This window comes from Sus scrofa, chromosome 18 (assembly GCF_054392235.1).
Source record: "Sus scrofa isolate SSC_HxYL_T2T_F1_AM1 chromosome 18, Sscrofa_HxYL_maternal_Yorkshire_Landrace_v2.0, whole genome shotgun sequence".
Classification (NCBI taxonomy): domain Eukaryota; kingdom Metazoa; phylum Chordata; class Mammalia; order Artiodactyla; family Suidae; genus Sus; species Sus scrofa.
The window spans coordinates 51019385-51038565 of NC_139400.1; the positions used below are offsets into that span (position 1 = coordinate 51019385).

At 60.3% G+C, this 19181-nt stretch overlaps 1 protein-coding gene across 3 annotated transcripts; it reads right to left on the reverse strand.

Moving 5' to 3' along the window:
• Nucleotides 1-204: 204 nt before the first annotated feature.
• Nucleotides 205-13383, reverse strand: AQP1 (aquaporin 1 (Colton blood group)). 3 transcript variants are annotated; one of them, NM_214454.2, is given in 4 exon segments: nucleotides 205-2286; nucleotides 3013-3093; nucleotides 3377-3541; nucleotides 12937-13383. In NM_214454.2, coding segments are annotated over 4 exon segments (816 nt in total). In that variant the 5' UTR covers nucleotides 13327-13383; the 3' UTR covers nucleotides 205-2106.
• Between the last annotated feature and the right edge of the window lie 5798 nt (nucleotides 13384-19181).

A 19181-nucleotide genomic window follows, 5' to 3' on the forward strand; every position in this document is an offset into this window, starting at 1 on the left:
AAGCGAAAACGGCCCCACTGGGGCAAGACCCCATGTGTCCCCACATGGAGCCTGGGTGGGGCCGTGCCCACCCTCTGAGATCATGGATCCTAAGGGCAGGAGGGCAGGAGGTGGCTCCCCCTGAGGCTGAATCCCCAGGAGTGGGGCCAGAGACGCCCTGTGGGAACGCAGAACTGAAAGAAGAAAAACTCAGGGGAGCCCGGATGACCTCTGTTATTCTTTATTTTCTTAACATATGATGTAATTCCAATTCCAAAGAGCCATATACGCAGAGCAGACAGATGCAGGGTCCTGGAAGGCAGCAGCCAGGACAGGACAGGATGGGTCTGACCACCGCCCCCCCCCGCCCCCCTGCAGCACAACCCTCCCCGCTCCTGGCCCCTGGCCATTGCCCAGGCGGAAATGCAGAAGCTGGGAAAGAGAGGGGCCAGTCTCCCGGTCCAAGGAGTAGCCAGAGACATGGCCCTGGCAGCTAGGAGGCCTGGCCAAATCATGATCTAGCTGTGGGTCCTGGCCTCAGTTTCTTTAGCTGTTAAATGGGCTAGAAGGTTTTGCTAGGAAAGGGAGAAGGGAGTGTGCGGATGTCATGAGGGGTCGTGACCATCAAGGGCCTCCTGATTGTCCTGCTGCTTCCAGATACCTGTGCATTGCGTCTCTCCGTTTTTGTCACAGTCAATGGCCACGGGCACATGGGAGGACCTGCTCTGGCCCTGGTGGAATTGAACGGACGTGTAGATAGCTGGCCCCAAGCAGACTGTGCTCTGAATTGCTCTGGGGCTGCAGCCATAGAGAGCTACTTCATCGGGTCAAAACCAGCTCTCCCTCCAAACAAATGAGGAGGGAAGGCTATGGCCTGGGGAGCCGTGCAGGTCACCCAGCTGCCCAAGGCCTCCGCTCGGGAGCTTGGGAATGGGGGGGCTGCTGCTCCCCACCCCGTAGGATCAGCTGGGACCTGAAAATTCCCCTCAGCATCCAGCCAGGGCGTCGGCCTCCGAGGGCTGATCCCAATCACGATTATCTGTCCTCAGGTTTGATAACCTTCAGATGACCCAGTGCCCTTTAATAAATGCACCTGCACACGGTGGCCTGCGTCTACACTGGCAGGAAGAGGGAAAAACTGCGTGATGATGGGGGTGGTGCAGTGATGGGTGGAAAAGACCAACCACAACTCATGAAGGAACACGGTCATCCCTCCCTCGCCCCTTCAAGGCCTTCATTCTGCAACAGCAGGCTCTGTCCAGTGGAGCCAGTGCCTAGGGATCAGCCCTCTCCCCTGGGAACGGGGACATCCGATGGCCGAATATCGCCCTCTGCTTTGAGACACTAAGCCTATGTACAGGTATGCACACAGATGGGTAGGTACAGCTGTATACTTGGCAAGTGGAAGAAGCAGCGCTGGTCCAGACTACATCTTCCAGAACCTGCGGTGTGTCTATACTTACAGAATCCTAAAGAGGGGGGCTCAGGCCCATATAGCTCTTTATGGGGTCCCTGCCACTTTACAGATGGGGTCACTGAGGCCCCAAGATTGGAATGTGCCCAGGGTCGTGCAGCACACCACAGGGTTGGGGCGGGGGTGCCCTGGAAGCAAGCCAGGCTGCAAGGACAAGGCCTGTCTGCCACCTGCCCCCACGGCTGCACCTGCTGGGCTCTCTTCCCGCTCCGAGCACCTTCGAGGGCACGTGCTCATTCTAGGAAAGAGGGCGACGCCCAAAGACACAACGCCATCACCATGGAGCCCCAGGCACCTGCAGCAGGTGCGTTGGTGAGCAACTTTGGGATGAGGGGGACTTTCTGGCACACCTCCCGTCACACTCTGAGGGGACAACCTAGCAGGGTGGGTCCCTCTCTTTCACCTCCTCTGTGACGTCAAGGGAGTGGGTGATGGGTGAATCTCGGTCCCCAGGAAGTCCTGAGGCCAGAAAACGGAGAAAGAGAAAGAAGGTGAGAGCAACAGCCCCAAATCAGGCTTGACCGCGCAGGTCCTGCGGATCTTTGGGAAGTGACTTTGGCCAGCTTGTCAGAGTGTCTACAATGTGGATATCACCCCTCCCCCCCTCCGCCCGCCCTCGCCCCCCCCACATGGATGCCCGGGCCAGGCCCCTCCTATTTGGGCTTCATCTCCACCCTGGAGTTGATGTCGTCGCCATCCAGGTCATACTCCTCCACCTGGCCGCTGGTCCACACCTTCACGCGGTCTGTGAGGTCGCTGCTGCGCGGCGCCAGGATGAAGTCATAGATGAGCACGGCCAGGGCTCCTCCGATGAACGGCCCCACCCAGAAAACCTAGGAACGAGGAGAGCGGCTCAGAGGGTGTCTGATGGGGCCTGAGACCCCCGAGACCTGAGCGTCTTCCCCTGAGACGCCTGCCCTGAGACCCCCGCCCTTCCCCTGAGATCCCTGCCCCACCAGCCCGTGGCACGGGACAGGGAAGGCAGCTGAACCCCACCAGCCCCATCCCAGTGCCCCCACAACTGGCTCAAGCCAGGGCTTCGGTAAGGAGCGTCTGTGCCCAGCTCAGCATGCCGGGAGTATCAGCCCCTCCTTGAGGGTAGCCACTGCCCCAACCCAGCCTCCCAGCTTTGCAAGGGCCCCAGAGACAGTCTGGTTTGATCAAAAGTGGCCTGGGACAGAAACATCAACTGTCAGAACAGCCAAATCCACTGGACGCTTACTCCGTGCTGCACTCAGCCTGAAGGTGGGGAGGCCTTTGTCCTGGGAGGGAGGCAGGCGCTACCACACGCACCCCTCCCCAACCCCATCGCCTTAGCTCAGGAGACACAGACACTGCGAGGGGCCGGGGTGACGTGGAGCAGGTCAGAGCCGGCGGGGGAGGCCTGGTCTATGCTGCCCGAGGTATGAGCCCGGCGGCCCCTTTTCTGCCTGGTTTCCATCCCACTGCCCATCCTCCCAGGGCCTCTGTGACAGGAGAGGCTGTCACTGAGCAGGGACCCACCATAAGGCACTGAAGCCTCCCGCGCACCTCCACGGGGCAGCCCTGCAACCACTTACCCAGTGGTCCTGGAAGTTGTGCGTGATCACCGCGGAGCCGAAGGACCGGGCAGGGTTAATGCCGCAGCCGGTGTAGTCAATCTGGGTGGGGGCAGCGGGCCGGACACGAGACGGAGAAACAGGCAGAGGGAGAGGAAGCCAGAGGGTGACATGGAGAGATGGAGAGAGAGGACAAGGGAGGAAACAGGGAGGGGACAAACAGACTCAGAAAGATGGTCAGGCGGTCCCTAGGCGTCCCTCTCACGGGCAGCTGGTCCCCCCATCCCGTGGAATGAGCCCTGTCCAGATCCCACCCACTGTCCTCCACGGGACACCTGCCTGGCTCTGCCCTCCCCACCCCCACCTGGGAAGGTCCCCCACTCACCGCCAGCAGGTGTCCCAGGGCCACAGAGAAGCCGATGGCAAGGGGGGCAGAGCCCCCAAGGTCCCGGCGCCTCCTGTCGGTGGTGGCCAGCACGCACAGCACCAGCTGCAGGGTGCCAATGATCTCGATGCCCAGGCCCTGGCCCGAGTTCACGCCAGGGGCCAGCTGGAGGGGAGAGGGGTGGCAAGGCTCAGTGAGCAGGGCAGTGGGGACAGTCCCCCAGGGTCTCCAGCCTGAGCCCCAAGAGCCAGACCGTCTGTGCCCTAAGAGCCTATCACCAGTGTGTGTCTGGTCAGGCCCCACCCAAGCACATAGAGCCACCAGCAGGGACATCAGGCCTTTCCCCCTCCCACACCTGCCAAGGAAGCGCCAACTCGGCCCCTGGTGCCTGCCCAGACCCACCGGTGCTCCCCCAAAGGCCAGAGAGGCCTGGGGTGAGGCAGGACTGCTGCAACCAGCTACATCCAGGCCAGGGTACCCTGGGGCTACCAGAGCCATAGTCCAGGGGAGAGCCCCGAAAACGGGAGGACACGGCGAGTGACATTCAGGGACAGTCGAAGAAGAGCAGCAACTGGGCGGGAGGGCCCAGCTGGAGACATTGTTTCATTCTCCCAAATTCCAGAACATTCCACCCCAGCCCCTGCTGCATCTAAACTTTCCAAAGCAGGGGAGTGTCTTCCTTGATTATGTGGCCCTCTCCCTCCAGCTCCCTTGTGGCCTCCGCCCTCTGTCTCCTTCCCCACCTCTGGCTGCCGCTCCCCCGGTCCAGGTCCAGTGTCTCTCTCCCGTTTCCTCTGGGCCCTGCGCTCCCTATCTGTCCCCTCCCTCTCCCTCCTGGCCCGGCGCCCCTCCCTCTCTCTGGCCACACAGGCTCCACCACCACCGTCTGGTGGTGCCACTTTTAGAAACATGACTCCTGGAAAAAGAAGGGAATGGGAGCTCCTGGGCCACTTTTAGAAACATGACTCATGGAAAAAGAAGGGAATGGGAGCTGCCGTGAAGTCACTGGAGCCCTCCCTTTGTGGCTGTACCAGGAGCCCCCTCCCCAGGGAGCCCCTGCCCCTCCCCACAAACGGGGGACCCATGAGCCACAGGTGCCCACACAAGGGAGCTGGGCCACATGGGCAAAGGCCCACTCACAAAATTGCCTGGACGTGGCCGCATAGGCTGTCTTCTCCCAGACAGGGCTGGTGCATCCACATAAAACTGAACTTGAAATCTCATGGGGGGTTGAGGGGCATCTCCAAGGCCACAGGGCATTTTGCAAAATCCTAGGTGGGGGCACCCCTCCACCACGCAGAGGTTTTCTCAGCTCCACCCTGAGGCCATCTTACAAGAACAATCCTCTTCCCGCTTTTGTCTGCGGCCCTGGGTTACAGGGAAAGTGACTCACATCCCCTCCCCTGCGCGGCGGCCCCAGCTCCGGGCCTGGAAAGGCCGACCCCAAGCTGTGGCCCCTCAGCTCCGCCAGCCCCCTGGGCAATACCCGCTTTTCTTCCCATGCGACGTGGGCTGCGGAAGCGGGAACCCTGAGTGAGGGTCTTGACTCTCCTACATGCTGGCACCATGGCCGTGGCCTCTCGGGTCCTCAGTTTCCCCATCTGTAAAATGGATCTAATTTTTCCTTCCCATTCTCCAGAGAGGCAGGGAGGCTGTTCTAAGGTGGCGGGAGCTGTTCTGGGGCCGCCTTAGAAAGGGCTGCAGAGGCAGGAGGGATCAGAATAGCTGTGGTTTTGTTCTGGTTCTTTCTCATCCAATCCCCAGGATTGGGGGGCAGACGGAAGGGGAGGGGCTCTGCTGCTCAGGAGGGTGGACATGGAGTGAGGCCCGCCTGGAGCCGGGACGGCCCCATGGAGAGGAGGTTGGTGAGGCCGGGCCGCTTGTACCAACACCCGTCACACCCACACCTGCTGCCACCCTCCATGTCTGAGGGCTCAGGAGGCTTGGGGTGCCTCCTCCTCTCCTCTCTCTGCTGTTCTCCAGGGTCGGTCAGCCTAATTGCTGGCTGGCAGGAGTGCCGACACCAGCCCTTCCATACTGATTAATGCAGCCATCGCTCTAAGTGGCTCCTGCCTCGCCCTCCCCACCCCGGCCCACCCTCCTCACAGACGTGGTCTGAACACCCGCATCTCCTGCCCCGGTTCTTAACCAGGTCTGAGCATCCCAGCCCCTGCTCTGCCCAAAGGCACCACTTTTCACGCAAAGTGAGCAGAGCAGGGAGTCCGGCGCCACGCCTGGTCCACAGGAAGTGACCCCAGCCCTGGACTCCAGGACGTACCCCTTCCCCGCTGCCCAGAGCCCTTTGGAACCTGACTGCCCAGAGACACATGGGTTTGTAACCTTCCTCTCCCCAAACCCGTTACTGCCACCACCAGCAGGAAGCCTCCCCTGGCTGCTTCAGTGCCTGTGACTGCCTCTCTCAATTGCCAAAGCCCCTGTGTTACTTACATCTGAAAAGCAAAATGATCATTCAAAATTGGAAGGGATAGCAAAAGGTCTGTTGAAACTTGATGTCCAGAAAAGAGCAAGTTAAAATTCAGACCATATGTTCCTGTTTACAACCTATGAAATTTGAAACAATTGCTTAAATAGGGCTAATCCCAGTTGTGGTCACTTATTACTGAAAAAAATAAAATAAAGTTTGCACAGGCCCAGGTAGTTTTGCCCAGCCGAGGTCTTACGAAGGCCAAAAAAAAAGGAACATCAATTTTCTGGACACAAGTATAAGCAACAGAAAAATCCACACTCACCATTTTGGTATCAAGCCCACTGAAGCCCACTCTCAAGGCCCAATTCAGACCCCACCAGCTCTGAGAAGTTCTTTCAGGCCTCTGGCTAGAATTAATTTCTGCTGCCACCCCGCCAAGCCCTCATCAAACTGCCTGCAACTCTGGCAGAAAAGTGGCCTCCTGGCTCCTATGTAGGTGCCTGAGATCCCTGGCCTAGGAGCTCAGTGAGGACAGAAGGGGACACGCTCTCATCTCCCTGCTTAGACCTCGAAAGGGACACTCACTGTGTGGTGACAGAAGTGGCAGACAATGCTAATTTTCTGGCACTTCCACCCTCTCTAGAGACAGCCTGGCTCCAGCGAAGCTCTCTGGACCCAGCGCTGGTTCATTTGCTTTCTCGCTGCGAGACCGCAGGCCAGTCTTTAGTCTCCGTGTGAGGCCGAAGCCCGGGAAGGAGACAGCAAGGCCAGGATCTTTGCCCCGGGGTCTGTGTCACCCACCTTCACAGGCCAAGGTGCTGGCTACACACAGGCCCGGCCAAGGGTCCTGCCTGTCCCAGCCTGGACCCAGGAGCTGGCAGAGATGCTCTGTAGCTGCCAGCGTGTCTCCGGCACCAGGCCTGACCTCTCCAGACAATGGGCCTCACCCCTACCCCCTTTCCCCGCTGCCCGTGGGCAAGCTGAGCAAGACAGCTTTCAAGGCCTAGGGCCCCAAGTTGGCCTGCGCCCCCTGGCACCTGATCCTTGGGGAGCAGCAGGTCCAGAGTCCAGCCTGGCTACGGCTCTGAGCATCCTCTCAAAGACAGAAGAGCAATGACATCGAGCCCTGCCCCACCCCACCCTCAACGCCTCCAGGAGTCAGCACTGCCCAGGACGACCTCAGCGAGCCCCTGGTCACCCCTCCGTGACGACGCGTGCATGCGCGTGCCTCCGAGGACCCACAGCTTTATGTGCCTCTGTGTGTCTTTGTAGACGGGTATCTGCAGCGTCTGGGGGGGACCGCACATGGCAGGTGTAACACCTTCCTTTTCTTTGTCATCTGACACTAAGAGGTTTAATAGACAATATAACTAAATGGAAAGTCTATCTAAGGATTACAAAAATTCTCAACCTGTCACACCAAGCAATACAGCCTAAAAATCAATGACACAAAAATGGACAGAATCCCAAGGAGAAAAGGATCGAGCCACCACCAGAGTGAAAGGGTTGAACAACCCTCTCTTAGAAGCTGATGGAATGCAGAGTTGGGAAATACACAGCACAAACAAAGAGGATTTGAACTGCACAATGAACAGATTTGATTTAAGGAAAATACATAAGGCCCTCATGTCCAAATTTGAGACTAAACCCTCTGTTCGGCCCACACGGGACATCCAGACAAACTAGTCTTGTATTGGCCAGAACCGTCTCAACCGTCTCGGAGAATCCCTATCGTACAGAGTGCCGTCTCTCACAGAGGTGGGCTGTGTGTGCGTGTGTGTGTGTTGGGCGAGGGAGTGTCTCTGTGTGGTCCTGACATCTGCGTTGTGTGCGTTTCTGCGTGTGTCACCCTTGTCCCCATGTCCTGCATTCCCACACACAGGTGCACGGCTGGCTGGGGCGGGTGGGGGGGGGGGAAGAGAAGGGATGGAGGCCGCCTTGAATAAGAGAAAAAGAAGCAATTCTCAAAGGGCCATTTATTTGCTCCCAGAAGCCACTTCATCTTCCTGACAAGAAACAATACACAAAGCAATGGCTTCCTCCTTCCCTCCCTCCTTCTCTTCCTCACCCCAGGGCAGCCCCACCCTCTTGCCGGGGAAAGGAAAGGGCTGCATTGAGAAGCCCCCACCCCACCCTCCTAGGGTCTCAGGAGAATGTGCTTCCACGCCTGTGTACGTGTGGCCGTGTGCCCTGTGCGTGTGTGAGTGTGTGCACTTCGGAGCCGCAGAGATAAGCGAGGGCTGGGAGGCAGGAGGCTGGGGACACAGTCCTGCCCCACCAGGGCCTGCTGTGCCACCTCGGCCCATCTCCCTGCCTTCGTGGTTTCCTTATGAGTCAAATCGCAGCCTCAGCTCAGACTCTGGCCCCAGACCGTCTGCAGGATTCCTCCCTGCCTGACACGGGACCCCTGCCCCCAAGACCCACGGCCACCCTCCCAGCCGGGATCCTGAGAGCTGGATTCCCACAGGGCCGTCTCGGCGGGGGCTGGTCTCGATACAGTCCTGTCAGCCACTCCTGAACAGCCACGCGGCCCAGAGCTGCCGGCTCCTGGCAGAACCTACCTGCACACCCCTGACGATGGCAGGGGCGCTCACTGACTCGGAGGCAGCTCCTCCGCAGTCAAAAAAAAAAGTTACTTCTTTACGCAGAGCAGACACCTGCCTCTCCAGCTGTCCTGACAGTAGGAGTTCCATGCTGAAAGGAAGTGCTAATGGGAGGGGGTATTTTCTAGCCTTTTCCCCCATCTTTTGAGTGGACCTTTCCAGGCTCAGGGCGTGCTCGCCGCTGAACTCTAGCCCTTGGTGGTGGGAAGCAGCCCCTCGCTTATCCCCCTGGACACCGCTGCGGGTAAGGAGCCCCTCTGGACCCCGGGGAGAGGCCCTGGCTGAGGGGACAGTGGCCATGACATTTCTGCCCTTACCCGCAGGTATGGGGGTTCAGTCCACACCCATTCAGGAGACCCCAGACCCACCGGTGCTTCCAGAGGGCAGGGACGGTGGCCCCCAGGGAGGCTCTGCCAGCAAGAACCAAGGGTTCCCTGTGCCCCTAGGAGAGCTTTTCCAAGCCAAGCCCCAAGGGGCAGGCAGGGGGCCCGTGTGACCTGTCCGGGAAAAGCCCTCAGTAACGCTAGAGGAGCCCCACGGGGCGGGGCGCTAGAGAAAGTGGGGAGCACTCTGAGGGCCTGAGAGCAGACTAGGGGAGACGGCATGGGATTGGCCTACAGTGAGCTAATGGCTCAGGGTGTGAGGGGACCCTGTGACCTGGGGGGGAGTACGCAGGGGGCGGGGGCGGGGGCGTGCAAGGTGAGTCCTCTCAGACTGAGGGACCCCGGTGGGTCAGGTCCCTCTCAGAGTGTCACCCCCTCAGATGAGGGTTCCCAGAGCAAGCTCTGGTTAGGGTGTTGGGGCGGGCACCACGGGGCTGGCAGGGCTGCTCCGAGGGCTCTAATGGGGGAAACAGCCTCAGAATTTTCCGTGGTAAGGGAAGTCTCCACCGCAAAGCTCCTGGCTCTCTGTGCCCTCCCCCTCATCTGGTTCTGGCTGGAAACGATAATTATATGTCCCCTCTGTGGCATCACCACCCAGCCCCCTGCCCCCTCCTTGGGCGGGGCTGTCAGAAACCTCTGGCTTCCCTTTTGGCAGCCCACCCCCAACTTGGGGGACGCAGAGGGCTTGGGGCAGAGCTTGGGGCAGGGGAAGGGGGTGAAGGGGGCGGGGTGCGCTCAGCTTTCCTGTCAGTTTTGGGGAAACTGAGGCCCAAGAACTTGGGAAAGTGGAAAGTCAGGCCCCGGATGCAGCAAGCAGAAGCAGTGCAATCCCCAGGCAGTCAGAGGCTGAGGAAAGACCCCCAAATAAGGGAGGTCTGCACTCAGCCAGGGCCCGTTAAGGGGCAGAAATCACAAGCTCTGGAGTGGCCTGGTACCCAGTCCCCTCTAGGACGCAGGCAGATGCTGGCCGGAACCCTGAGCCCTCACTCTCAGAGCCCCAGCCTTGCACTACAACCCGGGTCAGCCACACCCCACGACCCCCAGGCCATGACCCCTTCTGCCTGGAAGCCCTTTCCCTTCCTCCCCGAGGTCTCCACTTTCAGACTCCCATGGCACCTCCTCCCTGGAGCCTTCCTGGCTCTCACTGCCACGGCTCAAGGTCAGAAGGTCCCTGATGCCCTGACACCTTTTATCGCACCTGCCTCCTGCCCCCTATCAACGGCAGCTGTGCACCCGGCTTATCTCGCACTCGCACGGGACCAAGGGCTTCTCAGGGCCGGGAGCGGGCTGACTCAGCCCTGCACTCCGTCTGTGGCAGTAACATTTATGTTTATGGAGAATGTGGGTGAGCCGGCCACAGTGGCAGAGGGAAAAGAGCAGGTGAGCAGTCAGGGTTCCAAGGCTCAGGAGTGTCTTCCACCTCCCAGTGCCTTGCCCCGAGCCCAGCCACACCAAAGACCCCAGGAGCCAGGGTCACACAGACAAGGCTGCCTGCATGAAGTCACACAGGGCATTAGTAGCTGAGCTAGGGCAGGGGCAGGGGGCACCAAGCCCTGCCTCCGAGCCACTCACTCTAGGAATAAAACCATCCAGGATCCCAAAGCCCAGAGAGACGTCTACGGCCCCTCCCAGGCATGTCCTGAGCCCTGACTCAGTGAGGAGAAAGTTGTCCCCGACATGTCCCCGGGGGACACCCCCTGACTCACCCCAACCACTTCCTGCCACTTCTTTCTCTATTTTCCTCAGAAATCTCCATGCCAACAACTGGCTCCACCTGGGTTTGGGCCAGGGTGAGGCCCGGGACTCGAGGGGCTGCAGGAGCCTCCCCCAGAGCTTGGAGGAAAGAGTGTGTCACCTGCTCTTGAGGCATTGGGGCCACCCCCAGATCCCTTCGGATCTCAGGTCCAGTGTCTGACGGGAGCCCTTGGCGGGGATGCTTTCTCTGTTTGTGCCCTGCCAGACCCCAAACTTCCACGGTGTGGACAGGGCTGCCCTGGGTTCCCGCCACAGTGCTCAGTGCCCTTATGCTCAGCACGGCCCCTCTTGGGCTCCCAGTAGCCAGACCGCCCTGGGAAGAGTGATAAACTCAAGACCTAGAGTGAGCGTGCTGGTACTACACATGTGGCCAGGAGATATCCAGAGACCCAGGTCCCCTCTTGGAGCCTCAGGGCTCTCAGCCTCGGGGAAACCCAACAAGCTGGTAGGATCCAGGACTTGAGTCTAGGCTGGGCCCCACACGATGCTGTCCCTTTTTCTCCCCCATCTGCCACCCGCCTGGCTCAGGTATTGGGGCAACTCTGGAAAATGAAGGCCAGAGAGGGGACGGGACACTGGAGGAGGGCGTGGCCAGATCAAGATGACACAGAGGAGCCCGCCCTCCCACGTCTGCCTGGGATGGCCAGCTTAGAGACACCTGCCCTGCCTGGTCCTTGAGATGAGGGTCAAGAGGGGGCCGAGAGGCCTAGGGAGACTCAGCTTCCCACCAGGAGGACCCTATCCCCACGCCCATCCTGCCCAGCTAAGCCCCAAGGTGATCCCAACCCTACCCGGCGGGCCCTCCCCGATGTTGCCCGGCTCTGCCCCCGCTGGAGAGATAGACCTGGAGGGACGCAGCCTGCTGGAGCTCTGTCCCTCACAGCCACCATGCCCACCTCTTTCTCGACTAAAGTCTAAACTCCAGTCTACAGGGCTAATCTTCAACCCCGGGTTGGGTGAGGTGTCACTGTGGCACAAGAAGTGCTAATCCCTCCATGGCAGGCTCATGCCAGCTGCCCTCCGCACCGGAGCTGGCCAAGTCTCCCCGAGCCGCAGCACCAGGAGCTGAACTTTGACTGGGAAGCAAGAGCTGCTTCTCTGATCACCCCCTGCGGTCTCTGCAGGGCTCTTGGCCCCTCTCTTACTGTCCCCACACCCGCCTGCCCTGCCCAGGCCCTGCCAGCCGACACCCCACCTGATCCCTTCTCTCTGCTCCCTGGCCTCGCTCCCTCCCTGTGGCAACGCCCCCTCGGCTGCGGTGTTCTGAGACCTCCTCCAAGCCCTACCCAGCCTCTCAGGCCAAATCTCCCCCTGCTGTGGCCCAAGCCAGGTCTGAGTTTGCACTTGGCTGAAGGTCTGGAAAAGCCCAGGTCTGCGACAGCAGGCAACTGCCGCCAACAGCCAATTAGCTGTGCTAAGCGGCCCAGGAGGAATTCTTTTCTGCAGCTGCCGCTGGGTCACCCACATCTGCTTATCCTGAGTGCCCCCAGGCCGGGCCCCATTTAGTCTGAGAGCAGTGGGCACACGCAGGCACATACTCGCCCCCACACATGCCTGCCCAGCAGTATAACGGGCTCACAGACACAGACACGCTTCCAAAAAAGACTCACACAGGAGTGCCCAGGTTCCATGGGCTCGGAGACCCATGAGGGTGGCCATCCATGCGCGTACACGGCTTACACCCACCCACACACCACACCTCTCAGTGCCCGGCCACCGCGAATGGACCCAGAGAGGGGGTGAGAGGGCCCTGCCCCGCCCCTGCCCCTTGCTGTAATCCAAGAAAACCGCCTGCACACTGTCCAGACAGGGTTTTCACCCCCATCTTTGTCCCCCACCTGGGGCCAGAAGAGCAAGAGGAGCTTTTTCCTTCAAGGCAATTGGTTTGGGGACCTGTGCGAATGTGGGGCTGCTGGAGCAGCCCCAGGGGAGTCCTGCTCACACTGTCACGGACCCACACACATGCCCGGCCTGTGGTGCAGGGAGGCGGGGGACAGCAGACAGAGTTTCCCTGGGGTCCAGGCCGCATGGGGAGGCAGCTGCTGCACAGGGAGGGCTTGGGGTGGAAGGGAGCAAGAAACCAGGGCCCCAGGGTGAGGAGCTGCTGGCCCAACCACTAGCTGCCTCCAGAGCTTATTTCCCATAATAGAGGCCCGCAGGGGACACTGGCAAGACCATTACGCTCTGGGTCTCCGTGTCCCACAGTGCCTGGCAGAAAAAGGGCTCTGGACCCAGGCACAGCTGAGTTCCAGGTTCAACTGAGCATGACCTCCAGCAACCTCTCGTCCTCTCTGTTCCTCAGTATCCCCATCTGCACAGTGGGCAGAGGATGAAACCGGCAGCATCTCAGCACCATTCTAGAGCCCCGGCGCCTGGGACCACCCCACTCACCGAGTTCAGGCCAAGGGAGTTGCCGGGCAGGGAGGAGGTGATGCCTGAGAGGATGGCAGTGGCGACGATGGCCCCCACACACTGGGCAATGATGTACATGACAGCCCGGAGGACACTGATCTGGCAGCTGAGCAGGAGCCCCAGCGTGACGGCCGGGTTGAGGTGGGCGCCGCTGATGTGGCCCACGCTCTGGGCCAGCGTGGCAATGCTCAGCCCAAAGGCCAGCGACACCTTCACGTTATCCTGGGCCGCACCTGAAGTCTGGTTGTTCCTCACGGGGTACTGGAAGCCCAGGGCAGAACCGATGCTGATGAAGATGAAGAGGGTCATGGCCAGGAACTCGGCCACCACCGCCCTCCAGAAGATCTTCTTCTTGAACTCGCTGGCCATGTTGGCAGGGGGCTTGGCTTGAGACGGCTGCCTGGTGCTCGCCTCTCTCTGAGAGCTGAGCCACAGCCGGGGCTGGGCCTATTTATAGGGCCCCCCCGGGGGGGGGGAGCACAAAGGGAGGAAGGCCTCTCCTTGCTCCTGGCCCGCCCCACACTGCACGGGCCTCCTCTCAGCGATGGATGCAGACACAGCTCTGCTGTCGGCCTGCCAACTTTTTTTCCCTTCCTCCTCTCTCCCCTCCCTCCCTCTCTCCCTCCGCCCTCAGCCCTGCCCAGCTCGAGGAGGCAGGCAGGAGGCAGCGTTTCTCTAATAGGCTTTGAGAAATTCCTCCAAGTTGGCCCCACTCAGGGGGCCAGAGAAATCCAGGTGTCCCTGCCCTGTGTGCAAAGCGCAGGGGGTGCCCGAGGGCAAAGCCAGGCGCTCCGGATGGGGCGGGTGAGCGGCTAGGTTCAGCAGGTGGACGTTGCCCTCCTAGAGGCGGGCACCATGACCCTGCTGGTCTGCCATCCCCATCCAACCCCAGAGAGGCCTGAGTCTGGAGTCCACAGGTCCAGGGGTCCCCAGCGGCAGTCTGCGCCTCCCATACCTGGCCACTAAATGTCACCATAGGAATGTCCCAGAACCCTCAGACCACCGGCCAGGCCTCAGTTGATGGGGACACAGAGGCATCAGGGGGTACAGAGAGCTCATCTACAGACCACCCCCCACTCTGTGGTCCAGGGCAGGCCTGAGACAGGCTAGGATGCTCCCTACTCTGATTTGAGCGAATGATCTTGCGGCAGCTGGGGAAGATGAGGGCAGGCAAGGACTTTCCTCTCGAAGCCTATGAAGCTGGTGGACCACTGGGGAGACAGGAGGAAGGGCAACCTGACCGGAAAGCCCCGGAGGGAAAGGGGAGGAGAGAAAGGGGGAAGAGAGGTGGGAGCACGAAAGGGAGAGGAAGAGACACCGGGGCCCAGAGGGGAAGAGGCAAAGGAGGCAACGAGAGGCAGAGAGACAGAGGGAGGAGGAAGGACAGTGGGATGTGGAATCAGCCGAAGCAGAAGTGAAAGGAACAGATCCCCAAACAGTGATAGGGAGACACTGGGGACTGAGAAGGAGAGACAGAGACAGCACAAAGCGCGAAAGACCACTGGAAAGAGGGGACACAGGACTGGACCCAGAGGCGAGAATCCAGAAGAGCAAGAGGAGAGAGCAGAGGGGAAAGGGGAGGGACCGGACACTGCCTGGGGCAGGGGGAGGGAAGAGGCAGCTCTAAAGACCATGCCCGCCCCCCACCCCGCCCCATAGTCCAGCCTTGCGCCAAAGCCAGAGGCCCAGCGGCAGCCAGTGAACTGAGCAGGAACCTGGACTCCTGGGCCGGAGGCTGGTCAGGAACCCCAGGCCCAGGCCACCAGGCTGCTGCAGTGCGTCTGCGGGGAAGAGGAGCCAGGCAGGGCCCCGGGGGCAAAGCTGCCCCAGGAGGGAGGGGCCTCCCTGGTCCTCTCCTCCGGTCTCCTGCCAGCCTCATCACAGCCCTACTGGAGAAGGCGGGCTTCTCCCCATTTCACAGGTGGGAAACTGAGGCCCAGTGAGCGGAAGGACTTCTCTGAATTCTGTGTGTGCCAGGGCAGGCATGAGCACACGGGTCCTGTTCAGGGGCCATCTGCAGAAGACGATGCCAGCCCCCAATGGCCTCCCTCCTGCCCGGCTGCAGCGCCCCAGGTCTGCCGATGAACCCCCAGGGATCAGCTTGGTGTCTGCTGGGAGCAGGAGGCCCGCTGGGGTGGAGCGGAGGGAGCTGCGTCCACCTAAGTGCACCTAAGTGTCTATAAGTACAGGATGGAGTGGACGTGAGGCAGGGAGTCAGTATGGTGGCCCAGAAGCCTTCAGCTGGGGGTAACTGGTGCCTTATTAACTATCCGGGAGAGGGAGCTGGCCCTGCTGAGCTATTTCCCAGAACCTGCTCCACATCCATCACTCTGGGCAGGGCTGGCTCAGCTCTCTGCCCCCGCCTCCCCCTGGGAGTGTCCTCCCACCCTGGCCCCGTGGCCTGGCACAACCATGCCCCATGGTCAAGGGTTTTGCAGACAGTTCAAGGCCTCTGACCAGCGCTCCCTGCACCTGGCCAGGAGCCCCTCACTCTCCGGCTTTGGAGGTTGGTCCTGCTTCCCCTCCGACCAGGCTCTGAGGGCGGGGCTGGGGTGCCCTCAGGGTGGGCTCTTCTGGAGCAGGACCTTTCCCTGCAGGCCCCAGGCTCCGTGTCCACCAAGGGACGTACATGTCGGCCTCCCCCTTCCCCTGGGTCTCCTGATCCTGCTGGAGGCCCTCTGGTCCTGCCCTCTGCTTGGCGCAGGGACAAGTTCTGGCACTTGTAGCTACTGGGACCCAGCCAGGAGGGCTTGAGGAAGGCAACAGGGGGAGAGCGGCACCAGGCCCACAAGGGTCTCTAGACTCAGGCAGGTATGGGGGTGCAGCACCCCAGAAACAGGACTGGATCCACGCAGCAGAGGACACGCCATGTGCTACTACGTGTGAGGAAGCACATCATCTAGGAAGTCCCAATTTATCCAACAAATAATTACTTAGCAGGTGTCCTGTGCCAAACACCATGCTGGCACTGGGGAGACAGCTACGAACCAGATGGCCCAGCTCCTTGTCCTCCTGAAGCCTTCATTCTAGCACATGAGCCTGCGGGCTCTGACCCAGTGTGTGACAGTGTGGTGTGCATGTGTGTGCGTGCATATTTGTCAGAGGCCCATGTCCTTCTGGAGCAGGGCAGGAGATGGGGGACGCAGGGGTTATAACAAAGCACTTGAGCCCAGGAGTTTCTACTGTGGCTCAGCGGTAACAAACTTGACTGGTACCCATGAGGATGTGGGTTCGAGCCCCAGCCTTGCTCAGTGGGTTAAGCATCCAGCATTGCTGTGAGCTGTGGTATAGTTTGCAGACAAGGCTGGGATCCCCTGCTGCTGTGGCTGTGGTGTAGGCTGGCAACCGTAGCTCCGTTTCGACCCCTAGCTTGGGAACTTCCATATGCCGTGGCTGCGGCCCTAAAAAAAACAGAAAACAAAAAGCAAAAACAAAGCACTTGTGCCCAGGTCAGTTAGGCACCCACCAACCTCAGGACGATATAAGGGTCCTCAGGGCAACAGCCCCCACCCCTGTGTCTCCTGGCCCCTCTCCCAGGCCAGCATGGCATCTGCCTTAAATGCCACCATTATGGTTCCATTCCTTTGGATGAAGGCATTGCCATCACCAGGAGGCGCCATCAGAATGCAGCCATCTCCAGGATAACGCCCACCTCATTTGCCTGCCATTTCCCATAATGCAAAAGGACCTCTGTGGCCATGACCTGACCATTTCAATGGGGAAGTGGGAGTCACAGACCCCCAAAAGCCTCAAACCCCTCCACTTCCTTCCTCCTGGTCTGCCACGAATCCAGACCAACCAGGGAAGGAAAGAAGGAAACAGCCTTTGTCTTAAGGGTGCATCGTCACTGCAACCCTAGGAGCCTCAGATGGTAAGAGATTTGCTAAGGAACAGAAAAGCTGCGATCAGAACTTGGGATCCCCAGTTTGGTTCTCTGCCCACCTATCAGGAAGGGCCCCAATGGACCTGGTTACCAGATGGAACCCCATTTCTTTAATTGTCTTTTTTGGAATGGCCACACCTGCAGCATACGTAAGTTCCGAGCGGCAGCCACACAAGATCCTCTAACTCACCAGGCTGGGGATCAAACATGTACCTCTGCAGTGACCCCGAGCCCCTGCTGTTGGATTCTTAGCCCACTGTGTCACAGCAAGAACTCCTGGAAACCCCATTTCTGCTGGCCCAGGAACAAGTATAAAAGCTGTGGAAGCTGAGCCCAGAGGCACCAGGCGGGTGAGGGTAGGAGACAGACCATCTTCAACTTCCCCATGTAATCGGGGTGGGGTGAGGGCCGGTGGGGAAGGGAACATCGGGCTATTAGACAGCACACAGAGAGGCTAGGAGAGGCCAGAGCTATCCCGGCGGCCCCACCAGCCTGGGAACTTGGGCTCAGGGGAGGGCACCACTTCCACTCAGCACCCCCTCCAGTGTGGCCTGACGTGGCAGGCTCCTAGTCCCTCCCATGGGCAGGGCTGTGGCCCCCGCCTCCGGAGCCCACAGGCCTGGGCCGGGCTAAATTGGGGGGCTCCCCCCATCCCCAGCTCCCGAGGCGGGGCTGGAGGCCACTCAGGCCCCGGGCACTGTCTGGCCCGGTTGGAGCAACAGTCTCAGCAAACGCTTTTCCAGATGTGCCTTATTCCTGACATGCCTGCAAGACCCACATTCCAGTCAGAGCTGGCTGTTCCCAGGACCATCTGGACCCAGTTGCCACCGGATCCAGTGGGAGAACCTCAGCTGTGTCCAGAGGTGGGTGCACAGAGCATCACCTGCTGGCCAAGGATGCTGACCTGGGGCTGTGGGCGGAGAAGACACCCAGGGGCGGGGCTGCGGCCCGCACTCCCTTAGCCAGCAGCTTCTGTGGAGCGCGGGGCAGAGGGACTGAGGGGAATGGACCCTCCCTTCTGGGCGGCAGGGATTTCCCACCCAAAGGCTGCATTATGGGGAACAATGACTTCATTCCCTCCAGGAGGCCTGCCGGCGGGGCGGGGGGGGGGGGGGGGGATGGAGTTTGGGCCGGAGGAAGGAGACTCAGAGAGGCCCCCGACCATAGGCTTAGCAGCAGCTTGGATGAATCTCCTCAAATCCCTCAGGCTTCTCTGAATCCTGGCAGGGAGCACTGACGGAGGGCGGGATACAGGACAAAGTGCCCCAGGGGCTGGGAGAGGGCGGTAAAGAACCAACGAGCTCCCCCTCCCAGAGAATCCCCTGGCCCTCCCAGCACTGCCTCTCAACAGGGCACTAGCTACCATCCCGCTCTGACCTTGAGCTGGGCCCACCAGCCTGGGCTCTCGGCCACCCAGATGGGGCCTGGCCCCTACCAGTGCCTGGGAGGCCTGGGCTGAAGCTTTGGCATCAGTGCAGAGTCATCGTTCCTATGAGGCATGGCCGTTCACTCCGAGGGGAGAGGAGGCCCAGAGCCCAGACACCAAAAAGGAGACAAACCTGGGCCCTGTCCTCACGGCTCTCCACTCACCACCCCTTCCCAGCCCCAGACAAGGGCCTGGGCTCCCCCACCGCCAGGCTCACTGTCCCCAGACTTTTGCACGCACACTCCTCCTCCTACCCAGGCGCCCTCCTCTGAGCCCCCCTCCACAGCTGCACCCACAGCCTCCGCGGTGAGCTCACCCCAGCCGGGGCTGACCCCTGTTGACCCCATGGAGTGAGGCTAGCTTAGGGCCTGGGTCTTCCCCTTCCCTGTCCACTGTGCCCCCAGCAGAGCTGAGCACGAGGCCGGGCGTGGCAGGGATGATCTTGGAACCCTCTGCTGTCTGACTGTCTGACTTCCTGAGATACAAGTACCCACCCCTCAAGGCATGTGAATTTCTCCCTGGCTGACAGATAACTCCTGGCCATTGAGGCGTCACTCGATCCCCCTTAAATCAAAACCGGATTTAGCGGCCACCAGTGATTCACCAGAGGTGGAACAATTTAGTAATTTTCTAAACTACTGCCTCCCATTCATTCTCCTCGCCCTGCCCTCCCCTCAGGCTTGCCTGCCCTGAGCGATGGAACAGTGTCTATCCTATTTCTGGAAAGCGGGATTTTCTATTTTGATGTTTTAGCAACCTTCCATCAAGAGCAATCCCTCACTTGAAGCCACAGAGAAGGGGCCAAAGAGATAAGGTGGGACAGTTGCCCCTGCCTGGCTTGGGGATTCCGTCTGGGCTCCCAGGCCTGAAATGAAGGTGCCTTGAGGACACAGGGCTGCCCCCGCCCCACCCCCT

Bases quoted from the DNA above. Each gene is read 5' to 3' on its own strand.
- AQP1 (XM_085004844.1), bottom strand. From the start codon at position 4,287: ATGTTTCTAAAAGTGGCACCACCAGACGGTGGTGGTGGAGCCTGTGTG. The intron at 3,094-3,376 runs GTGAGTGGGGGA...GCCCCCACCCAG, and splicing joins CCCTGGGACACCTGCTGGCG to ATTGACTACACCGGCTGCGG. The intron at 2,287-3,012 runs GTAAGTGGTTGC...CCTCGTTCCTAG, and splicing joins ACAACTTCCAGGACCACTGG to GTTTTCTGGGTGGGGCCGTT.